Source organism: Hippocampus bargibanti, linkage group LG11 (assembly GCF_051943395.1).
Source record: "Hippocampus bargibanti isolate YZ-2025 linkage group LG11, ASM5194339v1, whole genome shotgun sequence".
NCBI classification, from domain to species: Eukaryota; Metazoa; Chordata; class Actinopteri; order Syngnathiformes; family Syngnathidae; genus Hippocampus; species Hippocampus bargibanti.
This window is the reverse complement of record NC_142744.1, coordinates 16,654,516-16,681,117: the sequence shown is the minus strand read 5'-3', so window position 1 is coordinate 16,681,117 and position 26,602 is coordinate 16,654,516. Positions and strand designations below refer to the sequence as shown.

Sequence of the window (26,602 nt, the reverse complement as noted above, 5' to 3'; positions counted from 1 at the left end):
CAAGGGCTGATTTCAGCATTAGGTCATTCCAACAAAGGAGTTGAAATATTCTCAAGGGGTCGTCTCACAGTCCTCCGCCTTTCCATCTGATCGCCGGCTGCTTCTCTTCTAATGCAGCTCTATAAACTTAAAGGGCACAGGTGCTTTCCATTAGGGGCTTCAGGTCTGAGATACAGACACCCAAGCTCCCCCCTCCAATAAAACCAGTGACTGTTAATTAGGGCTGGGAAGGGGGAGGGGCTCTGAAACGTAAGCATGCAGACATGTTCATCACATTAACACCTTTCATCCATGTTTTTCACAGCACTCCAATGAAAATGATTCCCAGCGCAGCCTCAGCCCGTATCCTAGCGCTGTGGCACACATGCCATGACATTTCAATCTATCATCAAAATCAATAGTAGCTCACCCGCTGGTATAACTGCACACAGTGCAAGTGTCCCCACCCTCACCATTAAAGCCCATTTCTCAATTGTGCTGATAAATCCAGTGCCGTCATCCTGACGGAAATAGGCCTGAACACCTCACCATCAGTTTGGTCAATAGGGTGGGTCGCTCCTCACACAGCCTTGACAAAGTAGCGGGGTACAGAGGCCTGGTACCTGCTGCTGGGCCTGTCCTCCCAGGATATGACGAGGTATTCCAGATGTGACGGACGGACGGGCGGGCGGACGGACGGACAGATAGACAGCTAGACAGACAGACAGACAGATAGATAGATAGATAGATAGATAGATAGATAGATAGATAGATAGATAGATAGATAGATAGATAGATAGATAGATAGATAGATAGATAGATAGATAGATAGATAGATAGATAGATAGATAGATAGATGCTGTTTCATTAAATTTTGGGAAACACTGCATTGATATAAAATCATGGATTGATGGTACCGTTTTATTTATTTATTTTTAAATTGAAATCTACATGTTCATGTCAGATGTATCAAGTTTCAATAAAAAAGGGTATTTATGAAAGAAGGCAGACCCAGCCAGGCCCCATTAGTGTCGTCGTTTAAACCAGCGACGTAGGTGTCATGTAAAACCAGCTTTGAGGATGAAGCAGGATGCTTGTACACACCTTTTTTTTTTAATTCTTGAAGTTGCCTTGCATTACATTGTGAAGCGTTTCATGCTTCAATGCTGCTGTTTCAGAGTTCACATTGACTCAACCGTTATCTATTCACAACTGTGAACTGAGATCATTCATGACTCTTCCGACCTGCTTTGAAGTGGATTAAGTATTTAGTGTCTCTTCACAAAATCTGGGATGTTATTTTATATATGATAAAAATCGAACGTGTCCCTTCAAACGTGATGACATTCAAAGTCTGTAGCAGTAATAATGTGGCTTCTATAATTTACAAACACTCGATGCACTCCACATGGAACCCACATGGTACCTTTTGCTCTCCTCTCGGGGATAATTAGTTGACATGGCATGCCCGAAGCTAAAATCACTCAAGAAGTTGCTGCAAATACTTTTATTACTTTGCATTGAAGTGTTAGTTCCAACACACTCGCTGCAGTCAGCCCGAGAGCAATTTGGGTCAATGTTGCTTCGGAGCTGTGAAACACACGTTGAAAGTTGTAAAGATAAATAGCCACATCTAGCGGCACCAAGAAGTAAACGCACAGCCGCCTCACCACAATAAATGCGACAAGAACAATACATGTACGTAGTTTTAAATGTAGACTTTTCTTGCTCGATGGTTGTGTCTTCACAACTTACGTTATTCTAAATGCCAAATGTAAACGGTTAGAAGAGTACAATTGAAGATGCAGTACAAGTTACAAATGTGTTTGTCTGGCAGTTTTATAGCATAAGGACATTCATGATAAATCATCCTTTAGCAAAGTAAAAATGGTGAAAGCATGAGGTGGGTTGGGGAAATGCTTTAAATGTGCACATAGAATTTAAACAAACCTTGATTTAACCTTCATATTATGTTGAAAAAAAAATCACGTTCATGATGTTGTGGGTCATTTTTACCCGTATATAAAATTTCACACAAAACAGTCAAATACTAGGTGACATCAGCCACAACTGCTTCTGAGATGTTATAAACATCAGAGTCTGAAACTCATGACAAAAAGTTTGCGGACACCAGGGCAGTCTGAAAAGTTGGGACATTTTCTATCCCATTGGGATATTTTAGAACTGTTTTGAAGAAAGGAAAAGGAAAGGATATCCGGTGCTTTAGTCAACACAAAAATGGAAACGGGTAAAATTGATCAATTAACATAATATGATTTTAACTCTAACATTAACAGCAACATTGTAACAATAGCAACATTTATCCTATAAAATCCATCAGATTTTTGCAAGACACACTATGCAATTCATTGGGAAGAAGTACATTTCACAGTTACTCATTTTTTTAAATTGTGTTTATGTTTCGTGGCACCCGTTTTAATGATTGTAAACATTTCAGACATTGAGTGAATATAAAAAGAAAAATCAAGTGCAAGATAGCACATTATTTTCTCACATTTACACACTCGCAAGACCACACCGCCAATTCGATACGTTTACGTTTGGAATACTTCACAGTTTAGGCTGCCAGCTGGGGAGCATCCGCCGGTCACTGGCCCGTCCGAAGGACGACTAAAGGGCGAGTAGAGCTTTGCCGCTTTGGGCACACAATCTTAGCAAAGGCCTTGCGGAAGCTGCTGTGACACAGTGGGTATAGGAAAGGGTTAATGGCAGAGTTGAGCCACAGGAGCCAGAAGGTGACCTCATACCAGTGATGTGGGATGCATCGCCCTCTGCAGGCGGCACGGATGATCATCAGTAGGGTGTACGGTGCCCAGCAGATGGCAAACACGCACACAATGATGGCCAGGGACTTTGCAATTTTCTTATCTCTGGACAGACGGTTCGGTTGGGTCGCCCTGCTGCTCGACAGATCCAGTTTGGGGGACAAGGACGGGGAGTGGATGGAGCCTCGCGCGGTCAGCTTGCCTCCCGTGCTCCACGTGTGGGAAAAAGGGTTCGCGTTCCGCTGCGCCGACACGGGTTCGTTGAGCTGAAGGTTGAGATGAGCCTCCCTGCAACGGAGCCTCCGCCGGCGTATGTTCAGATAAATGCTCAGGTTGAAGAAAGCCACCGAGATTAAAGGGGAGAAGAACTCCAGCATGGAGGTGCATAGCAGGAAGTACCAGGAGTGATAGAATTCGGCAAAGCACTCTTCATTCGGCACCCGACTTTGGCCCACCGCCAGCTCCCAGAATATGATGGCCGGGCTGTACAGGAGAAAGGCCAGCACCCACACGACCGTCATCTTGATGATGGCGGGATGCGGCGTGCTTTGTCTGGCCCGGTAACTCATCTGCGGCAAACAACACAAGAAATTAGACTTTCCGTCCATCCAGGCGTCACTTCCAGGGCTGAATGATTTTGAAGAAAATAAACATTCAAATTGTTCCAAAAACATGATTGTGGTGAAACCTGAAGCTGATTATGTGGAGTAAAAACAATTTCATAGGCAAATACAGACAAACATACTTGAAAGTAAGTTCCAACTGGGTTCAAACGTATTTTGAATATGTTCTAATATTGTCGCTACAACATACCGTATTTTCCAGTGTATAAGGTGCACCGGAGTATAAAGCGCACCCCCAATGAATGGTGTATGTATTTTCAAACTTTTTCCATATAAAAGGCGCACTGGACGATAAGGCGCACCTTCAATGAATGAAAACGTTTTCCAAATAGAATATATAAATATAGAAAAGTTTGCCAAATATTAGGCCCACTACATTATAAGGTGCTACAATAGAGTCTGCGGTTATGCATTACTTCTTATGCGGGGAGAAATGGTGTCGGTGGCTGCTGGCAGTATTTGCGATACCGGTTGTGGCTTAATATAACTTTACACATAAGGCGCAGCTGCATATAAGGTGCATGGTCATCTTTGCAAGAAAATCAAGGCTTTTTGGTGCGCCTTATACACCGCAAAATACAGTACTCATAAAACATCTTTTAAACCATTTAAATAAGTACCCGGGATGAAATAAGTGGAGTCTGGAAAGACATAAACACGTCTTTGGGAGGGAACGAGTCGCCAAGCATATCGCAGAAGCTCGAACTAGTTTTGAGCAATAATTATTTTCCTTCGACATCATTTCAATATCTCTCCAAAGGGACAACACTATAAAACAATGTCCAACAATTTGTATACAAAACAAAATAATTATTTCTATTTTTCTCCTGCAAAACAATTACCACAGCCACAAAATGCATTTTCATAAATGGTACACCTTCAAAAGAAATAAATAATACCTCTAACTCAGTGGTAGGCCGTCAGGGCCTGCTTCTCTGCTGGCCTAGAATATTTGAATCACAGACTAATATGAATTATATTTTGTCCATGAAATATTTTTAAATAATTCCAAATTGTCTTTGTGTCCCTACATTGCTTCCAGATGTGTGTTTTCTTATTTAAGCATTTAACCAAACATATTTCAGCTCTCATTTGTTACCACGGTAAGAAATCTACCTGGACGCCTTCACAATCGGTTCCGCAGGTTCTGGAGCATAAAAATCAATGTCAATGAAACAGTTGCTTTAAAGGACAACCAACACCTCCGGACAAGTTGCGTCCCTAATTTGTAAAATCACTTCAAATGACTTCTTCTGACCGCATTTTACAAAGATTTCGAGTTGATGTCAATGCAAGAAGTGACGTCGCAGAGGGAACGCCCCTGACAGAGAAAGCGATAAATGTTTCGTCTGAAAACATCGTGGTGATCGCGAAATTGGAAGGAAAACGACATAAATAACGCGATGGTGAATCGTTGTGTGGCAGCCAATTGCGGTAACACGCATGTCACATCCTCCTCCGCGCCAGGAGCGTGCCCTCCCTTCCCTGCTCTCCGGACTCACCTGTTACTCATTCCCTTGATTGTGCCTTCTGGCTATAAAAGCCACCCATTCCCGCTTGGTCCGCGCCGGTGTATTCGCTGTAGTTTCCCCGTCGCCCCGCAGTACGCAGGTTTGTCCCGTACGTCCACTCGGTTGCCTTATTTCCTGTGTTGCCTTGAGTGTCTCAGTAAAGACCTTTCTCGAACTTACCGTCTCTACCGTGTATTTTGGATCCAACCCCTTGCTACTTTCCTTCGTCCTTCGAGTCCTGTCACCACTCCTCGAGCGGACGTGACATAATACACCGGCCAACGATGGATCTCGCCGGTGGAGACAAAATCATATCCACCCTAGCCCATCAGGCGGAGCGTTCGAGCCAGCTGGCTCAAGCGGTCGCGGAGAACCGCCACATCACGTCCTCGCTGGCTCAACGCCTACAGGAGGTCGAGAAACGCCTCGCTACCCTGACGGCCCCTTACTCCCCCCCCGTGAGTAGTCGCGAGCTCTCCCTGCCACACCCCTCACGCTACGCAGGCGTACCCGGGCGCTGTGCTCAATTCCTGATGCAGTGCTCGCTGGTTTTTGAGCAACAACCCTCCGCCTTTGGTAGCGATTAGGCTAAGGTGGCTTTCATCACCAGCCTGCTAATGGGCCAGGCCGAGTCCTGGGTGTTGGCCGTCCGGCAGTCCCAGCCTGGACTATGCTCCTCCTACCTGGACTTTGTGGCCAAGCTGCGGCAAGTTTTGCACCACCCGGTCACGGACTGCGAGGCGGAGGGGCTTCTCCACGACTGCGTGCAAGGGACGCGTTCGGCGGCTGAATACTCCATTGCCTTCCGCGTCCTGGCTGCCCGGAGTAGCTACATCGATCGGGCGCTGAGAGGAGTGTTTCGTCGCGGACTGAGCGCCGCTCTCAAAGACGAGTTGACCACCCGCGACGCTGGCACCACCCTCAGTGAGATGATCGACATAGTCATCTGCCTGGACCATCGCCTTCGGGAGAGGCAGCGGGAGCAAGGCACCCAGCCGCCCAGCGAACCCGGAAGCACGCAGCGGACGACCACACCCGACGGCGACGAGCAGGCGTGACGCCAGGAGGAGTTCCCCGAACCGGTGCAGGTGGGGAGCGGGGCCGATCGTGCCAACCCCGGGGGCCTAAGACCTACAGCACCCATAAGTCCCCGACCAAACGGCTACCGCGGGCGGCCGTCGGAGGCGTCGAGGATGGCGCCCGTCACGCGGTTGGAGTTGAACGGCGAATTATTTGGGCCATCCAACTCCCAAGCTATACGGGCGTTAGTGGATTCGGGGGTGGACGGGTGCTTCATCGACCCCTAACTGGCAGAAACATTGGATTGCGGCTTCGAGGAACTCGAGATACCCAAGGAGATCCTGGACCTTGACGGCCGACTGGCAGCCCGGGTAACGCGCATCACTGCACCTCTTAAACTCCGGCTAGTGGGTAACCATGTCGAACACCGCCAATTCCTGCTCATGTCCTCCCACAACGTGCCACTCGTGCTGGGCCTCCCTTGGCTCAGCACCCATGACCCTTTCATCTCGTGGGAGGGCTCCACCATACAGGGTTGGAGCCCCTACTGCTACGCCAATTGTCTACGGTCGGCTACGGCAGGGCAAGACCCCTCCCGTGGCGGCGCGCCCAAAGAAATCTGCCTCAAGGGCGTGCCGCATTGTTATCATGATCTGCGAGAGGCATTCAGTAAGGACATCGCGCAATCCCTGCCACCCCACCGACCGTCTGACTGCGCCATCGAACTGCAGCCGGGGGCTCCACTACCGGATTCCCGACTTTACCATATTTCACACCCGGAACAAGAACCCCTGAGCACATACATTGACTCTTCCATTGCAGCGGGACTTCTCCGCTCGGCGCAGGGTTCTTCTTTATTGAAAAGAAAGATAGGTCGCTGCGTCCGTGTATCGACTGTCGGGGTCTGAACGACATCACCATTCGCAACAAATACCCTCTCCCCCTCATGGATTCCACCTTCGCGCCCCTCCAATCGGCTACCATTTTCACCAAATTGGATTTGCGTAGTGCATACCACCTGGTTCGCATCAGAGAGGGGGACGAGTGGAAGACCGCATTCAAAACGCCCTTGGGGCATTTTAAATACCTGGCGATGCCGTTCGGACTCACCAACGCGCCCACCGTATTTCAAAACCTCATCAACGATGTGCTCAGGGACTTCCTCAACGTGTTTGTTTTTGTGTATTTGGATGACATCCTCATATTTTCTAAATCCACAGAAGAACACCGGCAGCACGTCCGACGGGTCCTGGCGCGGCTCCTGCAAAACCGGCTCTACGTGAAGGCAGAGAAGTGCGAGTTCCACATCCGCTCTGTGTCTTTTCTGGGGTTCGTCGTGGAGCAGGGGCAACTCCGGGCCGATCCCACCAAGACCAAAGCGGTGGTAGAGTGGCCAACCCCGAAGACGCGCAAACAACTCCAGCGATTTTTGGGGTTTGCCAACTTCTACCGCCGCTTTATCCGCGGTTATAGTCAGAAGTCACTCCCCTTAACTAATCTCACATCCACCAAGGTCCCCTTTAGGTGGACACCCGACGCGGAGGGGGTGTTTAACCGCCTCCGTCACGCCTTCCCCAACCCTCCGGTCTTACGTCACCCCGACCCGGACCTCACGTTCGCAGTTGAGATCGAGGCATCCGGTCTATACGTCGACCAGAAGCTCCACCCATGCGCCTTCTTCTCCCGCCGGTCTTTTAGCACCCGACGCCGGTGTAGGTAACGGAGGGTGCCCCCTCACAGTGTCGAGCGGCGCTCGCAGTTGCCAGTAAGGCCCTGGCGCCAGGCATCGCGAGGCGGGTCTGACTTAGAGGCGGTCATAATCCCGCAGATGGTAGCCTTGTCAGCCAAACGCACGCACCAAATGTCTATGCGGTTCCTCCGTACTGACATTGCTATCGCACAACACATCATCAGTAGGGTAAAACTAACCTGTCTCACGACGGTCTAATCCCAGGAGGTATGGCTCTCCACGAGGGACCTCCGGTTGGCCGGGACACTGGCCAAATGGTTCACTGGTCCCATCCCCATCAAGGCCATCCTCTGCCCGGTCTCGGTGAGGCTCCAGCTGCCACCCACGATGAGGATCCACCCGGTCTTCCATGTTTCCCTCCTCAAGCCTGTGGAGACCAGCCCCCTAGCTCTGGCACCCGCACCCCCCGCCCCCCGGATGGGGGACGGAGACCCTGTCTACACCGTGTGGGAGATATTGGACTCAAGGCGCGTGGGCAGGGGATTGCAATACCTGGTTGATTGGGAGAGCTACAGGCCCGAAGAACGTCAATTGGTTCCCAGCTCCTGGATCCTCGACCCATCTCTCACCCGGGCATTCCACTTGGCTCACCCCTCCAGACGGGGTGGGCCGTCCATTGAGGGGGGGGCACTGTCACATCCTCCTCGGCGCCAGGAACGTGCCCCTCCCTTCCCTGCTCTCCGGACTCACTCACCTGTTACTCATTCCCTTGATTGTGCCTTCTGGCTATAAAAGCCACCCATTCCCGCTCGGTCCGCGTCGGTGTATTCTCTGCAGTTTCCCCGTTGCCCCGCAGCACGCAGGTTTGTCCCGTATGTCCACTCGGTTGCCTTATTTCCTGTGTTGCCTGGAGTGTCTCAGTAAAGACCTTTCTCGAACTTACCATCTCCACCATGTATTTTGGATCCAACCCCTTGCTACTTTCCTCCGTCCCTCGAGTCCTGTCAACTGTCAACTCCTCGAGCGGACGTGACAACGCATAAGGTTTCTTTATGAGTGAGTTCTTTATGAGTGAATGAGTATTCACAGCTTAATGAATCTACTCCTCCAGGATTTGTGTATATTCCCAAACCTCGCCATTGTTGCTGAGGAGGTGGCCGAGCTATTTTTTATCATGACATATGGAATGTTGTCCCTGTCGCGCTCCCTGAAACGTGTTCATTTGAATGCATTGCATGCCAAATTTCTGGTTCTACGCCCACGATTCTCGCCACTATTTTCCGCCCTCCCAAACGTCACTGTGACTTTTTAAACGAATTTTCTACTATTCCCACCCATCTCTCCTCTCTCCCTCACAGAATATAATTATCATGGGAGACTTTAACATACACATTGATAATCCCAACTACTCTGCTAACAATTCACTTCACTTCTTCCCTTGATAGCCTTGGCTTCAGCCAACTTGTGGACGTTCCTATACCCATAAAGGGTCAGACACTTGATCTCATATGCTACTGTGGTTTGTCTCTTTCAAACTGCACAGCTGTTGAACTTCCAATAACAGACCATTACCTCGTTTCTTGTAACGTTTCCATCTCACTCTCCACCACCAAAACACCCCGTTCTATCAACTTTCGTAACATCAAGGCCATTAACCCAGACTCTCTTGCTGTAATGTTCGCCTAATTATCTCTGGACCCAAGTTCCTCTCCTGATGATCTGGTTTCCCGCGACAACTCATACCTCAACGACATTCTTAACACGCTTGCTCTTGTCAAATCCCGCTCTGTTTTATTTACTCGCTCTGCACCCTGGTTCAACGCTCATCTCCGCTCCATGAAATTGAACAAACACGCCAGCTTGAAAGACTTTATCGAAGAACCAGACTCACTGTTCACAAAGATATGTACATCGCTAAACTTTCTCTCTACAAGAACAGTATCTCTCAAGCTAAGTCACAATACTACTCTGGACTCATTGACTCAAATACTGGAAATACTCTGGCTCTCTTTCCTCTTTATGACTGAATCATTCAACCCCGTTTCTATCCCCCCACACTTTTATTCCTCTGACACCTGCAATTCTCTCATTCTGTTCTTTTCTGAAAAAGTCAACAAAATCCACCAGCATCTTGGCTCCTCTGTACCCCTCCCCTCCCCCAACCTTCCTACCCCCTTTTCTTTTGATCTCCCTCATCCCTCTACAATCTCGAATCTCATAACTAAATCCAAGATTTCTTCCTGTCAATTAGATTCCCTCCCAACAGTTCTGGTCAAATCCAGCTTCCCATCTCTCCTTCCATTCATTTCAGCCATTATTCACTCCTCGCTGTCCTCAGGATTCGTCCCTGTCCCCCTCAAAACGGCGGCGGTCACACCAATTGTTAAAAAGCCTGGATCTCATCCCAAAGACTCCAAGAACCGTCGCCCCATTTGTCACTTTCCTTTTATTTCCAAAATCCAAGAAAAAGTTGTGTACTCTCAGCTACACTCTCAACTCTCCCAGAATGATCTCTACGAACCATTCCAATCTGGTTTCCCCCCCTCAACAGTACAGAATCAGCTCTCTTAAAGGACAACCGACGTCTCCGGACAAGTTGTGTCCATAATTTGTAAAATGGCTTTAAATGACTTCTACTGGGCGTATTTTAATAAGATTCCACCGCATATAGCTATATTTGACATTTTAAGACTCGCTCTGAACATTCAGGAAGACTGTTTTTTTTTTAAACCGTGTGTTACATACAAAAGCCGCCAGCAGAGGGGGTCCAAACTCCATGAAACGAATATATAAGCATGTGGAAACGGGCTGCTTAATTCCTCACAGCTCGGTGGCCATTTTATGGGTGAGACATCCCCCCTGCCCGTTTGCCTCAAAATGACACGGAATAAATTATTTAATCGATTGCAAACATGTATTGTTTCCTCTTTAGAAGTATTTGAATCATATTCATAACTGGATGTGTAACAAGAAAGCATATTCTCCGAATCTGAAGCTATTTTTTGATTCTCCAGCAATGCAAGACGTCTTGGCGTGACGTCACGAACTGGGGGCGGGACTTTCTGAAAATGCCCAATTAACAGCTCAATTTTTTGCAGATTTTGGACACTTTAAGTCATTTTTATTGTTGTTTTGCATTTGAATGAAAATATCACACTGCGTGTTTTGGATATTTTAAATGCTATAAAACGTTTTTCTGATGTCAGTTAGGAAACAAAAAAGTGACATTGGTTGTCCTTTAAAAGACACGAATGATCTTCTTTTGGCAGCTGACGCTGGTTTACTCTCCATCCTCGTCCTTCTTGACCTAACTGCAGCTTTTGACACCATTACTCATCCCATCCACATTGACCGACTTTCCTCCATAGGGAACACCAACACGCCCCTACGCTGGTTTCATTCTTATCTCTCTGGCCGCTCTCAATTCATCCAAATTAACTTCTTCACTTCACAGTCCTCTCCTGTAGCTTCTGGTGTGCCCCAAAGCGCTGTCCTGGGACCGCTCCTGTTTATCACCTACCTTCTTCCCCTTGGCAATATTCTCAGCAAATTTGGTATACAATTTCATTGCTTTGTGGATGACACCCAGCTCTATCTCTCCAGCAAACCCGACGCCTCTCTTCCACCTTCTTCCCTTTTGTTGGTACAAAAAAAAGCAAACAGTTTCTCTTTCACCATTGACAGGTCAACCGTGTCCCCCGCCCTTCAGGTCAAGAGCCTGGGTGTCATCCTCGATAGCACACTATCTTTTCACTCCCATATAAATAACATAACTCAGTCTGCATATTTCCACCTCCGTAATATCAATCGTCTCCGTCCCTCTTTCACCCCTCACACCACTGCTATCCTCATCCACAGTCTCTTCACCTCCCGTATCGATTATTGTAATTCACTTCTTTTCGGGGTCAATCAAAAATTTCTCCATAAACTCCAACTAGTCTGAAATTCCTCAGCCCGGATCATCACCAAAACCCCCTCCTTTCACCACATCACTCCTGTCCTCCAGCAGCTCCACTGACTCCCTGTTAAACTTCATATTGATTTCAAGATACTTCTGTTTACATTTAAAGCCATCCATAATCTTGCCCCCCCATCTATCTGACCTACTTCAAATCTCCGTTCCCTCTCGGGCCCTCAAATGCTCTTCCTCCATCCACCTCTGTATGTCCACACCACTGCTATCCTCGTTCATAGTCTTGTCACCTCCCGGATAAACTATTGCAATTCACTTCTCCTTGGTGTCCCTCAGAAACTTCTACAAACTCTAACTCGTCCCGAATTCTTCAGCCCGGATCATCACCAGAACTCCATCCTTTTACCACATCACCCCCGTCCTCCAAGAGCTCCACTGGCTCCCGGTCAAATATAGAATCAACTTTAAAATTCTTCTTTATACCAGAATCAGAATCAGAATCATCTTTATTGCCAAGTATGTCGAACACTCAAGGAATTTTGTTTCCGGTCGAACACGCTGCACTAGTATCATCATCAAAAAATTTCAAAGAGGCACTATACAGTTCCATTTGGGCTACTGTTCAAAGAGTAAATGGCTTGGGGGAAGAAGCTGTTTAAATGTCTGCTGGATTTCGAGCGCTTGGATTGGTAGCGCCTGCCTGAGGGGAGTAGCTGGAAAAGGTGATGGAAAAGGGTGTGCAGGGTCCAGTAGGATTTTCAGCGCCCTAGTTTGGACTCTTGCAGTTTGCAAGTCCTCGAGAGTGGGTAGGACGGTGCCAATGATTTTTTTCCGCCGTCCTAACTGTTCGTTGAAGTCGGATTTTGTCCATTTTTGTGGCGGCCCCGAACCAAACGGTGATGGAAGAACACAGGATGTATTCGACAGCCGTGTAGAAATGTTGCAGCACCTCCTGTGGCAGGCCATACTTCTTTAGCAGCCTCAGGAAGTACATTCTCTGTTGGGCCTTTTTCAGGATAGAGTTGGCGTTGACCTCCCACTTCATGTCCTGGGAGACTGTGATTCCCAGGAACTTCCCAGGAAGGTCTCAAAGGTTGACACGAGGCAGTTGGATGGTGTGAGGGGTAGCTGTGGTGATGGATGTTTCCTGAAGTCCACTATCATCTCTACTGTCTTGAGCGTATTCAGCTCCAGGTTGTGACGGCTGCACCAGAGCTCCAGCTGCTTCACTTGTTGTCGGTACGCAGACTCGTCACCGTCTTTGATGAGACCAATGACCGTGGTGTCGTCTGCGAACTTTAGCTGGGTGCATGAGGTGCAGTCGTTCGTGTAGAGAGAGAAGAGCAATGGAGAGAGGACGCATTCCTGCGGGGCTCCAGGGCTTGTAGTTCATGTTGAGGATGCTATTTTTCCCAGTCTGACCTGTTGTGTCCGTCCTGTCAGGAAGCTGAGGATCCACTGGCAGATCGTATACATTTAAAGACCTTCTTCAAATTTCTATTCTCTCTCGTTCCCTCGGATCCTCTTCCTCCCTCCGCCTCTGTGTGCCCCCCCCCCCCCTGCCCGTCTCAGCACGATGGGTGACAGAGCCTTCAGCTGCTCTGCCCCCAAACTTTGGAACTCACTTCCTCCCAACATTCGTAACATCGATTCTCTTCCCACCTTCAAGTCCCATCTCAAAACCCACCTATTTAAAATTGCATTGTCTGTGTAGCTCTCTCTTGTTTCTATTGATAATTGCATTTTATTTATTGTATTCTATTTGTGATTGTATTTTATTCATTATAGTACCTATGCTTGTCTGTGACTGTAAAGTGTCCTTGAGAGCTTTGAAAGCCGCTTAAAATGTAATGTATTATTATTAATATTTTTTATTATTATATTATTATTATTATTATTTCATCTTGGCAGATTTTTACAGAAGGTTTTCTTTGATACTTTGTACTTTTCTGTTCGGGTGACTTTGATGTTTTAGATTTTGTTCCTGCTGACTTTATTTTAATACAATTTGTCAAATGCAACCTGGTGCTCCCTGCTGACTGATTTTTGGGATCCATCACCACCACCACCTTGCATACCATAACAGCTCTTTGGTGTAGCCGAAAGGACGCTTCGGTGACAGTCAAATATGGTATGTGTATCATTCCGACAGTCAGTCTTTTCTTTTAATCGAATACGAATGCTTTTCTTGACCCTGTGAATAAATTTTCGATTTGATATGAATTGCGATTCACTACAATTTTCTTATTATGAACTCCATTGTATAGAAGGCCATTCATACATAACTTTGTAAGATTTCATCTTGAAAGTTGAAACAACTTTTTGCATGCACAACAATTAAACAATCTGCCTTAATGTTGACATCTTGTTGCTTATTATTTGTTATTTATGTCCTTATATGTGACATATCACAGAAGTTGATGCTATATTGCTAATTCACGGAGCTTCATATACACTTCATATGTTGTGTCCAGTTTCGTCGCTTACGGCTCAAATTGATACAGAAGGACTTCTTTAATTGATCGCAAACCACTTATGCTTTCCTCTTCAGAACTATTTCAATTATATTCATAACTAGATGAGTAACGGGTCCTTTCACACCCGCCACCCCATCCCCCTTTCAAATTGCTGCTGTGGACTGCAAATTTCCCCATTGTGGGACGAATAAAGGTTTTGTGATTCTGATTTTTCTGATAACAAAGAATTATCTTTTCCGAATCTGAACTCTCTGAAGCCATTGTTTTGATTCTGGAGCAAGGCAGTTTGTGAAGGAGTATCCTGACCAGAGGTCACGAACTGGGTGCAGGACTTTCTGAATCTCTACAGTTTTGAGCTCACTAGTGGCAGTTTTGGGCAACGTTTTTTTGGTGTTTTGCGTTTGACTAAAAATATCAGCCTGCGTGTTTTGGGTATTTTATATGCTATAAAATGTTTTTCTGATGTCAGTTAGGAAACAAAAAAATGGTGTTGGATGTCCTTTAACCAATCAGAGTTTGAGTTGGCAACCAAAGGCCTGTTCAAAGGCGCTGGCAACGTCACTTTTCGCAAATTATTATTGGATAGTCACATGATTGGCTAGTCACAAGCCAATCACAGTATCACTAGCCACTAGTGATAAGCGCATACTGACCAGACCTAGCACACTATATATGTAGCGAGCTGCATAAGCAAATACATTTTTGTGTTGATTTAATAGCAGTTTTGTCAACCCACAATGGCTGAAGGAGGAGAAGAAATGGATTTGTTTGCAGATATACTGTTAAAGCCATTTTCAAGACGGACTTCTCAAGAATAGATGGACAACATTAAGAAAGGTTGGACAGGTCAAAGCTAGCAAAAATCGGTTAGCGGGAAGTAATCAGGAAGTATGAAATAATACTTGTTTACATCCTCTTAAACTCAACTCAACATCCTCTCTCAAGTCTTAATTGAAAAGTACAGTCTTCTCTCTTTAGAAGATGAAAATGTTTCCTTTGTCATTCATTTTGAAAATATTGCTGGTCAGTAGATTGATATTTAAATCTATTGAAACCATTTAAATGGGAGTGTTCTCTTTCACAAACTGAACTAATCATTATCTCCCGAGTCAAATATTGCCCCTTCACACAGTTAATCATTTCGGATGCTCTGATGCGCTTATTGACGACTCAGAAGTGCCTTCTCTTGATGTGAACATTTCTCACTATCCCCCACATCTCCTGCCCTCAGCCCTGACCCCCAACCAAATTTAAAATAAAGAATCTGCATCTAATTTGACTCCGATATTTCCCTTTCAAAGACGCACTTTACCGTGTCACGCCTGACGACCTTTTGTCTGCCGGCGTTCATAGAGGCAGGCTTTTAATAATATGTGGTTTGGCCCGTCAGTGGCCTGCTTCTGGGGCGATTCATCTCTCCGCGTTGGGAGGATGACAGCTGCGTGAGGAGGAGGAGGACCTCTATGATCAAAGCTGGCTAATTAAAGAAGAGCTTCCCGCTTTCTCTCTTTGTGGCGTTATTTGTATTCGGCGCTCTGATGTAAAAGTGTTTGCTGGTGAAAGGGAAGAGAACGCTGCCTTTGTCTTACTACGCCGGGTCTCGCCCCATTTTGACTTGGCAATATGTGGACGGGGATTGATTCGCTTCCAAAAAATGAAAGCTTTGATGGGTGTGTTGCTTTGTGTAAGCGGGTTTGGTATATGATACAACTTCTGGATAGAGTTGAGGTTCTTTATTAGGACAGATGTGTTGGTTGGAGGGAGAAGGCAATTGACACGTGTGGCTCTCGTAGGCTCTCATCAGACTGACTTGCAGCAGCGCGCATGCTCCTTTGATCTAAAGCCAGGCATCACTAGTAGAACATGCAAATACGATTTGCTCATATCATTACATCTCCCTTTCTTAATGGAATTCTTTACTTTTAACAAATGTAATGAATTTAATTATGTCAGTAATTAGCAACCTTAAACTTGAATAAAGTATTTCTAAATTTTGCAACAATAAATGAAACATTCACATGAAACATTCACATCATTTTTTTTTCACCATGATCACTTAGAAAAACATGTTAAATGGTTTCAATCAGTCTCTCAGGTGGTATCACTTTCCTTGAGGATTTTCGGATAGCATGTCCTGGATTTAGAGGTGTTGTAACAGTCTCTGTTACAGTCTCTGTTCGTTGACTTGCTATGGTTGGTTCTTTGAGAAGATCTCGGCGGTTTCTTCTTAAAACAGCACCTTCCTCTGTCTGAATGTTGTATGACCTTGGTTGGACCTGACGCAGAACAGTTCCTTTCTGTGACCATGTGTCTGTTTTGTCTTTGTACCGTACTTGGTCACCGGTGTGTAGTTCAGGTAGGTTCCGTGTTCCTCTGTCATGGTAGAACTTTTGTTTTTGTTTCTGTTGTTCTTTGATCTTCCTCACTTTCTCCCCTTCCTTTGTCTTTAGCAGGTTTTCCGGGATGGGTAAGTTGGATCTCAGCACGCGTCCCATGAGTAGCTGGGCCGGGGACATACCACACTCGAGCGGCGTTGTGCGATACACCAGCAAGCTCTGGTAGAAATCCGTTCCACTGTCTGTTGCCTTGTACATCAGTCTTTTCACAGTCTTGACAGAACTTTCCATCAATCCATTGGATTGTGGAAAATGTGGATTTTGAAAACTGTGCCATAATCTCTTCACGAGTAGGTAGCTTGAAGTGTTCTCTCTTGATGGCTCTGTTTAGATCTCTGGGATCCAGGCATATTCTGAGTTTTCCATTCTTTTTGTCCACGACAACAAGGGAACTGACCCAGTCAGTCGGCTCATCAATTTTCTTTATTACATGCTTGTTCTCCATGTTGTCCAATTCTGATTTTAGCTGCTTTTGAAGAGCAAACGGGACTTTCCTGCATGGATGTATGACTGGTGGCACACTTTTGTCCACTCTGATTGTGTGTTCTCCTGGTAGGCAGCCTAACCCTTGAAACAAGTCTTTGTACTGCTCCATCAGTTGATCATATGCTGTCTCTTTTTGTCTATCCACAACAAAAACTCTCTTCACTAGGTGTAGTCTCTCACATGCCAACAATCCTAGTAGACCCTGCACATCCCTTGGAACTATGATGAAAGATAGCTTATGTAATTGGCCTTTATGTGTCACATTCACAATGCATTTTCCTTTCATTGGTATGACTGAACCCGCATAAGCTGTTACTTTCATATTTGCTTTATGTATTTTTGGTCTCGGCCCGATCTTCATGAAATCAGTCTCTGAAATGACATTCACATTGGCTCCAGTATCCAATTTGAATTTTAGATGAATGTTGTTCACTTTCAGCGTAGTGATCCAATCTCTTTCTTCTCTTTCATCTTTTACAGCATTCACATAAAGTTCCTCCACTTCATAATGATCATCTACTGCATCTACCTTGCCTTTCATGTCTTGGTTCCTGCAGCAACGAGCATAGTGATTTTCTTTGTCGCAGTTTTTACATATTTTCCCATATGCTGGACATTGCTTTGGGGGATGTTGCGTACCACAACGAGTACAAGATTTTTGTTTGAGTATCCTATTTTTGTTGGGTTTTCTCACTCTTGCTTTGATCTCAGCAGTCTTGTTTTTGTTGAATCTGTGTGCATTTCTTTCCACTGCATCCACATTGCAGCTAGAATCATTTAGCAACTCTTTAGCCTGTGACTTAACAGTCTCAGCGGCTCTACACAGTGCTAAGGCTTTTTCCAGGTCCAGATCTGATTCTCTGAGTAGCCTTTCTCTCAGTTTATTATCTGTAATGCCACACACTATTCTGTCTTTGATCAGTGATTCTGTTAATCCACCGAACTCACATGTCTTTGATCTGTTTCTCAGCTCATTTGCATATTGGTCAATAGTTTCTCCAACTGTCTGTACACATGTGAAGAATCTGTGCCTTTCAAACGTCACATTGCGTTTCGGAATGCAGTAAGCTTCAAACTTTTCCATTATTTTTGACAGCTTCATCTTGTCATCCTCAGCATCAAATGTGAAGTTATTGTAGACCTCTAGAGCTTCCTCTCCCACAACGTGCAAAAACACGGATGCTTTCATCTTTGAATGGCTTTCATCAGCTCCAATTGCAGACAAATACAGTTCAAAACGTTGCTTAAATCTCTTCCAATTTTCAGCCACGTTACCTGTTAGCTGCAGAGCTGTGGGTGGACGTAAAGCTTCCAGTTCTGCCGTTTTCTGCCGTGGGTTGTGCTCAATGTCTTTCCTCCGTGGAATCTTTCGTTCCAAGTCCTTTTATCGTCCTCTTGTCTTCCAGACCAATTCTGACACCATGCGTTGCTTTGTGACTTGAGGTTATGTGTTTAAAGTCCCACTCCTTTGCAAATTTTCTGAACTTCTCATTGGCGAATTGTGGACCATTATCAGAAAACACTTGGTTTGCAATCCCACTTCTGACACCATGCGTTGCTTTGTGTAAGCGGGTTTCGGTATATGATACAACTTCTGGATAGAGTTGAGGTTCTTTATTAGGACAGATGTGTTGGTTGGAGGGAGAAGGCAATTGACATGTGTGGCTCTCGTAGGCTCTCATCAGACTGACTTGCAGCAGCGCGCATGCTCCTTTGATCTAAAGCCAGGCATCACTAGTAGAACATGCAAATACGATTTGCTCATATCATTACAATGGGGACTAAAGGTTTGGTGAATGTCCCTATTAGCTGGTTTGGTTTCGGTACCTCAAAAAAAGGTGAAGAGCCACTGGCCTCGCTGTTAACCTGTTGTGTGGGGCAAAGGTGGGAACAAGTCACATACAGTATGTGTAAGTCGCAAATCGAGACTCCATTTTCATATCCAGTGTTAGTCTAGCGCAGGGATCGCAAACCGTTTTGACTGAGACAGCCGTAAAAGCAATATATTTAGATTTTTTTTCAGTGAGAGCCAAACACGTATACACACACACACACACACACACACACACACACACACACACACACACACACACACACACACACACACACACACACACACACACACACACACACACACACACACACACACACACACACACACACACAATGTATTATTTAAAATAACTGTGATAATACTCACCATTAATATGAATGGTTTTCCGTTCCTGGTAAAAATCCAGCTAAACTATCGGGATTAAAGTCAATTTGCCGGGTCCATACGCGAAGTTACTGCTAGCTGGCCTGCACACTGCTCATTTGCTTGCACGCTTGCTTTCTGCTTTCTCTCGCAGAAGTATTTTGAAGCGAACGTAGCATGGGGCTTGTCAAAGTGCCACTGACATGCGACTGTTTCATTGATGATATTGTTTCATTGCAAATAAGAATCACGACAGAACCTGTTCTCTCCACAAAGGTGAATCCAATGATCCATTCAAGTGTGTAATACTCGTCATCTTTTTTCCACGTTGGGCTTATTCAAAAGGGTGTGTTTACCTGTTTTGACATCAACAGCCACCTAGGTCAATATCATCCAACCAAAATTGCTCTTTTAACATCAACAGCCGCATCATCCAATCAAAATTGCTCTTTCGCCTAACTGCAGCCCAAACAGGAAATGAACAGCAAAAAAGTGGCAATATTTGGTTTCATTTGTGAGCCAAATGCAATCAGTAAAAGAGCCGTAATGGCTCATGAAGGGTTCCCGACCTCTGGTCTAGCGCAAAGCGCGGTTGACTTATCAGACAGGAGCAGGTAGGAAGCGGCATTTATGGTTTCTTTTTCTACAACTACCGTATTTTCTAGTATAAAAGCCTTCATTTTCTTCAAAAGATAAACCTGCGCCTTATACGCCAGTGCGCCTTATATGTGAGGTAATATTGAGCCACAACAGGTCTCGCAACTACTGTCAGTGGCCACCGACTCTATTTCCCCTTGTAGAAGAAGTAGTGTGTAACCCCAACCTCTACTGTAGCGCCATTCATTGGTGGTGCGCCTGATACTCCTGTGCGCCTTATACACCTTAGCTCCAACCATGCTTTGGCATGATTATTCCCCTCGCAGGTCAATCTAAGTACTACATCATCTGGTTTCCAGGGGGAGACTCACAGGTGTGAGTGGAGTGTTATTATTGACTGAAGCCTCTTATTTCGGGGAGGGGGGGGGGGGATTGTGTAGTTGTACTTTAACACGGTTTCGTTTTCTTGACCAAAGCTTTTTTTGTTGTTGATGTTTTGATACAGAGCAAAGAAACTTTTTGGAGGAAGTGGCACAGCGCCAAGCTGGGTCAGACATGATTAACCTGTGCAGATGGGCTCAATTGGGGATTTGGGAAAATGAGGTGGTGGGGGTGTCACTGCCCCCATCACTAATCTGGCACACTGACCAGTCAGGAATGAAGCCATCGAATGAACCCATTTGGGCATTTGCAGGAAACCTCTCTAAACACAACCCATTCCAATTTGTGTGGTTTGTATTTCTACCCCAAGCAAAATGATTTAGGCATTGCATGTCATCATGCTTTTTAACTTTATGAACTGTCACAAAAGATATAATAGAAACTGAATATGCATAAAAGGAGAACTACAGAAAATCACACACACAAACTTCTGGTGCAGGGATTTTTTTTTTGTTTTTTTTTAACTAACTTTGTCATGCAAATGTACATTCTTTATAACGGCCTACATTATGGCAATTATGACATCAAAACATTATGGCAACTTCTGGTGCAGTATTTTTTTTTATTACTTTGTCATGCATGTAAAGTATCTTACCTTTCAGCACGCTCTGCTTTTCATGTATCCACAAAGACCTACATTATGAAAACCAGGACCACAGAAAGGGGAAGTTTCACTCACCGCTCTGGTGACAGACAAAAAGCGGTCATAGCTGATGAGGACGATGCTGAACACGGACGCGGAACACAGCAGGTAGTCCATGACCAGCCACAGCTTGCACATTCCCCTGCCAAGCGTCCACCGGCCAGTGAGGATGTAAGGGATGTACACGGGGATGCAGAACGCTCCTGTATGGAGAATGATGGGATGAAATTTATTATCCCAAAGGAATAATCTGTTTTTATGTAAACATAAAAACAGAGAACAGAAAGTGCAGGCAGAATTCTTAAAAGAAGCAATGAGATACTTTTGGACCATCGTTATAACTAAAACATTTTATTTTATTTGTTTAACTTCAAGATGGCGCCGCGAGAGTGGCTGCCTTTCCAGCAGCTCCTGTATTTTGTTCTTCTACTTCTTTCTTTCCTTTCCTCTTCCTTTCATTACTTTCATGCTGCTGTGGAATGTAAATTTCTCCACTGCGAGACGAATAAAGGTACATCCAATCCAATCCAATCCAAAACAGTTTTCTTATACTGTTCATTTTGTAGAAATACCTTCGAGGTCACTTTTGACCTTGACCAAAAATATATTCAGAATAATTGTCTCGCTTGTGTCATAAATAATATCTGTATCGTTTCAAAAAGTATATCAGAACGATGCTGACATGAACAAGTGGATAATGATCATCTTTAGTTTTGCTGTCTCTTTTCTCTGAAGTATTATTTTTCATATTTGATGCTAAGTATTATTTTTCATATTTGATGCAACCCATTATGTACGGTTTGAAATTCATATTGCACTAGAATGTATGGAATATAACAAATTGTGGACAACATGATTTCCAACAGGCCCCAAATGCATTGACCATGGATGCAGGGGGACAACTGCCCTTTTGCCTGCGTTTTTTGTACAGCCCCCCCTTGATTATTATTATTATAATGCAGTTTAACGGTTTCCATGGTTGCAGTTTCCATTTATTTAACACACATTTGCAAATCCAAAATGTGTTTTAGCAGAAGTCAGTCAGTTGAACCTCAAACTGCCACAGTGTACACCATTAAAAAAGAATGACATTTTAAATCTATGTTATTGTTGGGGTACTTGAAGTCACTCCATTAATCCTTTAACGCGCCCAGTAACCCAATGTACTGTAACACGATCCACTGTCCGTTGTTGTAACCACTGTACCCGAAAGGGTTAAAAATCGTCACATTCCAGGAAATAATTCCATTTTGATTTGTTATATTGATGTCAAATGTCAAAATGAGTCAAATTTCACGCCAAGACTGTCAAGATAGCTTTTTATCAATTGGTAAGTGTCAGAAAACATTAGTGGTAAGAAAGGAATGACTTCAGGTTTACTTACCGACAAGAAAGTCCGATATCGCCAAATTCAGAAAGTAGTAATTACACTGCCTCCTCAGACTCTTGTCCACTTTGAAAGCAAACATGACCAGCGCGTTGCCCAAAACGGTGACGACCACCAGAGTCACCATCATTACCGTTAGAACAGCAAAAATCGGTCCCGAAAACGCCAAGGTACTTTGCACTCTCGCCGGGCCATCGTCCAAGTGACGCCCGCTGGCGTTGGACAGGCGGTGCTCCTCCATTCGCTTTCTTCCTTTTTTCCAATCTTCCTCAGAGGTGACGGTGAGGGGGCAACAGGTGCACTGCTGTCCTCCAGCCGCACATCGTCAAATGTGTCCGAGTTGTGTGGAAAGTGTCAAGATGTGCCCGGCGAGTGGAACAAAGAGTGGGCGACGACCTCGACCGACGCCGTAGCCCTAGGGCTGTTACTCGTGTCCCAGCGGTGTCTCTCGTGTCATCAGACGATTTGGCCAGGGAATATCAACAAAGTAACGAGACAAAGATCACCGACTATTAGAAACACACGCATGTTAAGTTTTCGATATAATAGCAATTGCTAAAATTTGAAACGATCTGTCATGATATGAAGATTATCTATGTCCTATATATTCATGTTAAGGAAATTTTACGCCAATGTTTTGGACAAAATTTGTCTGGGAACCCTAGTGCGGAATTCTGCTCAAACGCTTGGATTGAACTACAGTACTTGGTCTGATCAATTCAAATGTTTGTCATTTACAAATTAAATTAATCTTTTAATAAACACTTATGTTACTTGACTGTCCAAATAAATTTACTTCCAACTTTGGAATGTCATGATTGTATCAGTTTCATATATATATAATTTTATATTAGAGATTCTACTGCATCTATCGGTCTGTCTGGCTGGCTGGCTGTCTTGCTGTCGGTCCGTATGTCCGCCTCTCCGTCTGTCCGTCCGCCCATCTATCTATCCATCCATCCATCCTTATATCAACTCATCAATACATACACAGGTGGTGCAGTCAACGAGTAGTAAGTCCGCCCCACAGTGCAGAGGTGCAGGGTTCGATTCCATCCATGGCCTCACCGCGGGAAGGTTGCATATTCTCCCTGTGCCTGTGTGAGTTTCATCCCAAAGTTAAAAGTTGTGTGATACACCTCTGATTAAGCTGCACCCAAGCATCTACCTAAAATTGTTTTAATTCCCCTCAGGTCAGCTTTTTATTCATGCATCCATAGGTATTACCCTCAATAAAACCTACTTTTCTATCTTCTTTTGTTAGATCCTTCCCTCCTTCCTAAAGCTTCCTTCCTGACTGACTATTTGCATCTGTATGGACACAGCTTATATTGAGTATCTATTGCGTATGTGCTGTATATTTTATTATATCATCTATGCAGACGAAAACTCGTTATTTGGCCACACTGCATAATGACCCACTAAACTCTTGACAACATATGCATACTTAATTTATAATACATAGCCACGTGATGCAGCACCTAAAGTGCCGTTATGCAGACTGCAGGGAAATAATGGCAGATTTTTTTTGTAGTCCCATATTAACCTTTATATTAAAGGACAACCGACATCACTTTTTTGTTTCCTAACTGACATCAGAAAAACATTTTATAGCATCTAAAATACCCAAAACACGTAGTACGATATTTTTACTCAAATGCAAAACACCAATAAAAACAGACTTAAAGTGTCTAAAAAGTATTTCAATTTGACACGGGAAGTGGCCAGTTTCAAAAGGTCCCGCCCCCAGGTTCGTGTTGTCACGGCATGACGTCTTGCCTTGCTCGAGAATCAAAACAATGGCTTCAGATTCAGATGTTTTCTTGTTACTCATCCAGTTATGAATATGGTTCAAATAGTTCTGGAGAGGAAAGCATACATGTTTTCAATCGATTACATGTCATTTTGAGGGGGGAAATGTAGCACCGAATGTGTGTCATCTGGGGGGAGAAATGTAGCACCGAAAAGAGGCAGAAGAGGGCGACAAAGCTCCGTGGTAACGGACGGATTAATTCCTCACAATTTTTGTCAGTGAATATCAAATAGATGCTCGGTGCCACACACAAGGATTCACCATCACGTTATTTATGTGTTTTCCTTCTAATTTCGCCATCAACATGGATCAACACGAAGTTTTCAGACCAAACAAAGTATTGCAAAATGCATTGAGGTGATGCAAGGTATATGTCCTTTCTCGCTGAGGGGTGTTCCTTCAGTGACGTAGGGTGGGGACTCGTCACCAACTCAAAAACAAGACTTCCGGAATATTCAGCGCGAGTCTTAAAACGTAAAATATAGCTATATGCGGTGGAATCTTTGTAAAATACGCTCAGTAGAAGTCATTTGAACCATTTTACAAATTATGGACACAACTTGTCCGGGACGTCGGTTGTCCTTTAATGATCCGGCTAATTTTCCATGATCAGCAAACCCCACGATGATAGCTGTAAGTGGCAATGGCATGGAAACGTGAGTTAATTACAGATATCACCATAGTGAATTGGTTGTGCACCTGCCTCAATGAACAGAGATTTCACAAGAGCAAACCAGATTATTAGATGCTTTTGTACACCGAGATAGGGACTTGCAATTTCCTTGCTGTGAGTCACTGCGATGATGTAGCCCTTGAGTTGTGTGTTGTGCTTTTTCACCGCTGAAAAACATTCACAAAGACTTTATATTGAATTCCCAGTGGGCACACACAGTTAAATGGTTATTCATTTCTGATAATACATGTACGCATGCACGCGCACACACACACATGCACATGCGCGCGCACACACACACACACACACACACACACACACACACACACACACGCACACGCACTCACTCACACACACACGCACACACACACACACACGCACACACACACACACACACACACACACACGCACGCACGCACACACACACACACACACACACACACACACACACACACACACACACACACACACACACACACACACACACATCATAATCTTATTGTGCATTAGTTGAGCATTTGATGAGGCTGAAGTCCAAAACCATGGTTGTTGAGTCCAATATTATTTCTCTTATCAAGGGGTGTGGATTAAAAATGTAAATCTTCGTTTCAGAAAATGCATCAATTCTCACACAAGGTCCCCTCGAAATTTGTATTGTCATCTGCAGGAAGCTTTGCCTGTCTTATTTGCATTCTGACTCTTTGTCATCAATTCACCAGCTGAGGTCCAAAAAAAACACTACACGATGCACTGCAAGCTGCTGAAGGAGCCCAGCAAGAATTACTATTATTTTCAGCCAAATAGGACATGCCAACTTCAGCTCACTGAGGTGCTCTCACATTATGAGATGAGAGGGGGGCGTCGCAAAAACACAGGAAAAACATTTTTTCCTACTACTGCACAGATTCTAATTTGCAGATTTCATTCCCAACAAGCATGAGTCTTCTGTATTTGTACAACCTAATGTTTTGTTTTTTGCATCAATGTAATTACCTTGACTTTCTGGGGATGAAATGGCTCCGGATGCTGGGACAAAGGTCCCCCACCCTTTTCTTCTTAATTAATCATGTTAGGTGTGCAGAAAGAGAAACCAAAACAAAGGTCTCTTATCAGGTTAATGGCATCTAATATGAAGCATATCATGCGATTCAGTATTCAGGTCAAACCATCTGGCTTTGGGGAAAAAAAGGCTTCAGAAACAAATGCCACTCATTCAGATATGGAACAAAGAAGCTGACACGTGGCAGAAAACCGCACCCCCATAGAAAATAATATTGCACATTCACATTTTAAAACGTCTCAGTCGTCTCTATGCACGTGTGGGTTTTGCAGTTTTGAATTGACACAGGAAATGTAAACACAACCTAGTGAGTATGCAGTTGGCTCAATCTAATTTCAGGCATGAAAGCTGCGTGTGACATGATTGAATAATGCATGTCCAACATGAGTAGAGTTTTAAAAAAATGAATAAAATAAGAAAAGTGACGCATTTGAATTTTGGAGGACACTCCGAAACAAAGCCCAGCGGGTTCGTCTGTAGTGTTGTTGATTACGCTGAGCCTGCTGTGGCATTCCATTATTTTACCACTCGAGTGTTTGCATGTGGCTGTTGCTCAGGGGTAGTGACGATAGCATCGTATAATTGCAGGCTTAGCCACCCCCGTCCTTCCCATCTGAAATCACAGCTACAATTAAGGGACAACCTAAATGGTCATGTGTGTGGGACCCAACAATGGCCACACTGACTGGTTCGCCTTTTGAGGAATTTGACATTTTGCGAATGTAGACAAAGTCAAGTGCTCACATTCATTTTACATGTCAAAGTAATTTTAAAGTAATAATTTATGAATGAGAGAAAAGGAAATTGTGAGATGGCACTGGCTAACTAATTATTTAGCTTTACAAATCACCCATATGTTATATAATTTTGGTTGACATTTTACAAAGGACGGAAAGGATCATACAAACGT

At 44.6% G+C, this 26,602-nt stretch overlaps 1 protein-coding gene and 1 long non-coding RNA gene across 5 annotated transcripts; one reads left to right on the top strand and one right to left on the bottom strand.

Annotated features, from left to right (window-relative positions):
* Positions 1 to 1,036: 1,036 nt before the first annotated feature.
* LOC148891805 (histamine H3 receptor) lies at positions 1,037 to 22,668 on the bottom strand. Of its 4 annotated transcripts, none has more exons than XM_089008928.1 (4): positions 22,144 to 22,668; positions 20,796 to 20,962; positions 3,165 to 3,334; positions 1,037 to 3,065 (listed from the first exon to the last, which is right to left on the bottom strand). In XM_089008928.1, the coding sequence occupies exons 1-4, from the start codon at positions 22,385 to 22,387 to the stop codon at positions 2,588 to 2,590; spliced, it is 1,059 nt and encodes a 352-aa protein (XP_088865054.1). In that variant the 5' UTR covers positions 22,388 to 22,668; the 3' UTR covers positions 1,037 to 2,587. The 4 variants fall into 4 exon arrangements, with proteins under 4 accessions (XP_088865054.1, XP_088865052.1, XP_088865053.1 ...); XM_089008926.1 differs by having other exon boundaries at positions 1,038 to 2,675; positions 2,748 to 3,334; positions 22,144 to 22,666; XM_089008927.1 differs by having other exon boundaries at positions 1,039 to 2,672; positions 2,748 to 3,334; positions 22,144 to 22,664.
* On the top strand, positions 15,742 to 19,047 carry LOC148891806 (uncharacterized). The gene is made up of 2 exons (XR_016116455.1): positions 15,742 to 16,496; positions 16,690 to 19,047. It is a non-coding gene; the product is annotated as an uncharacterized LOC148891806 (long non-coding RNA).
* Positions 22,669 to 26,602: the final 3,934 nt, after the last annotated feature.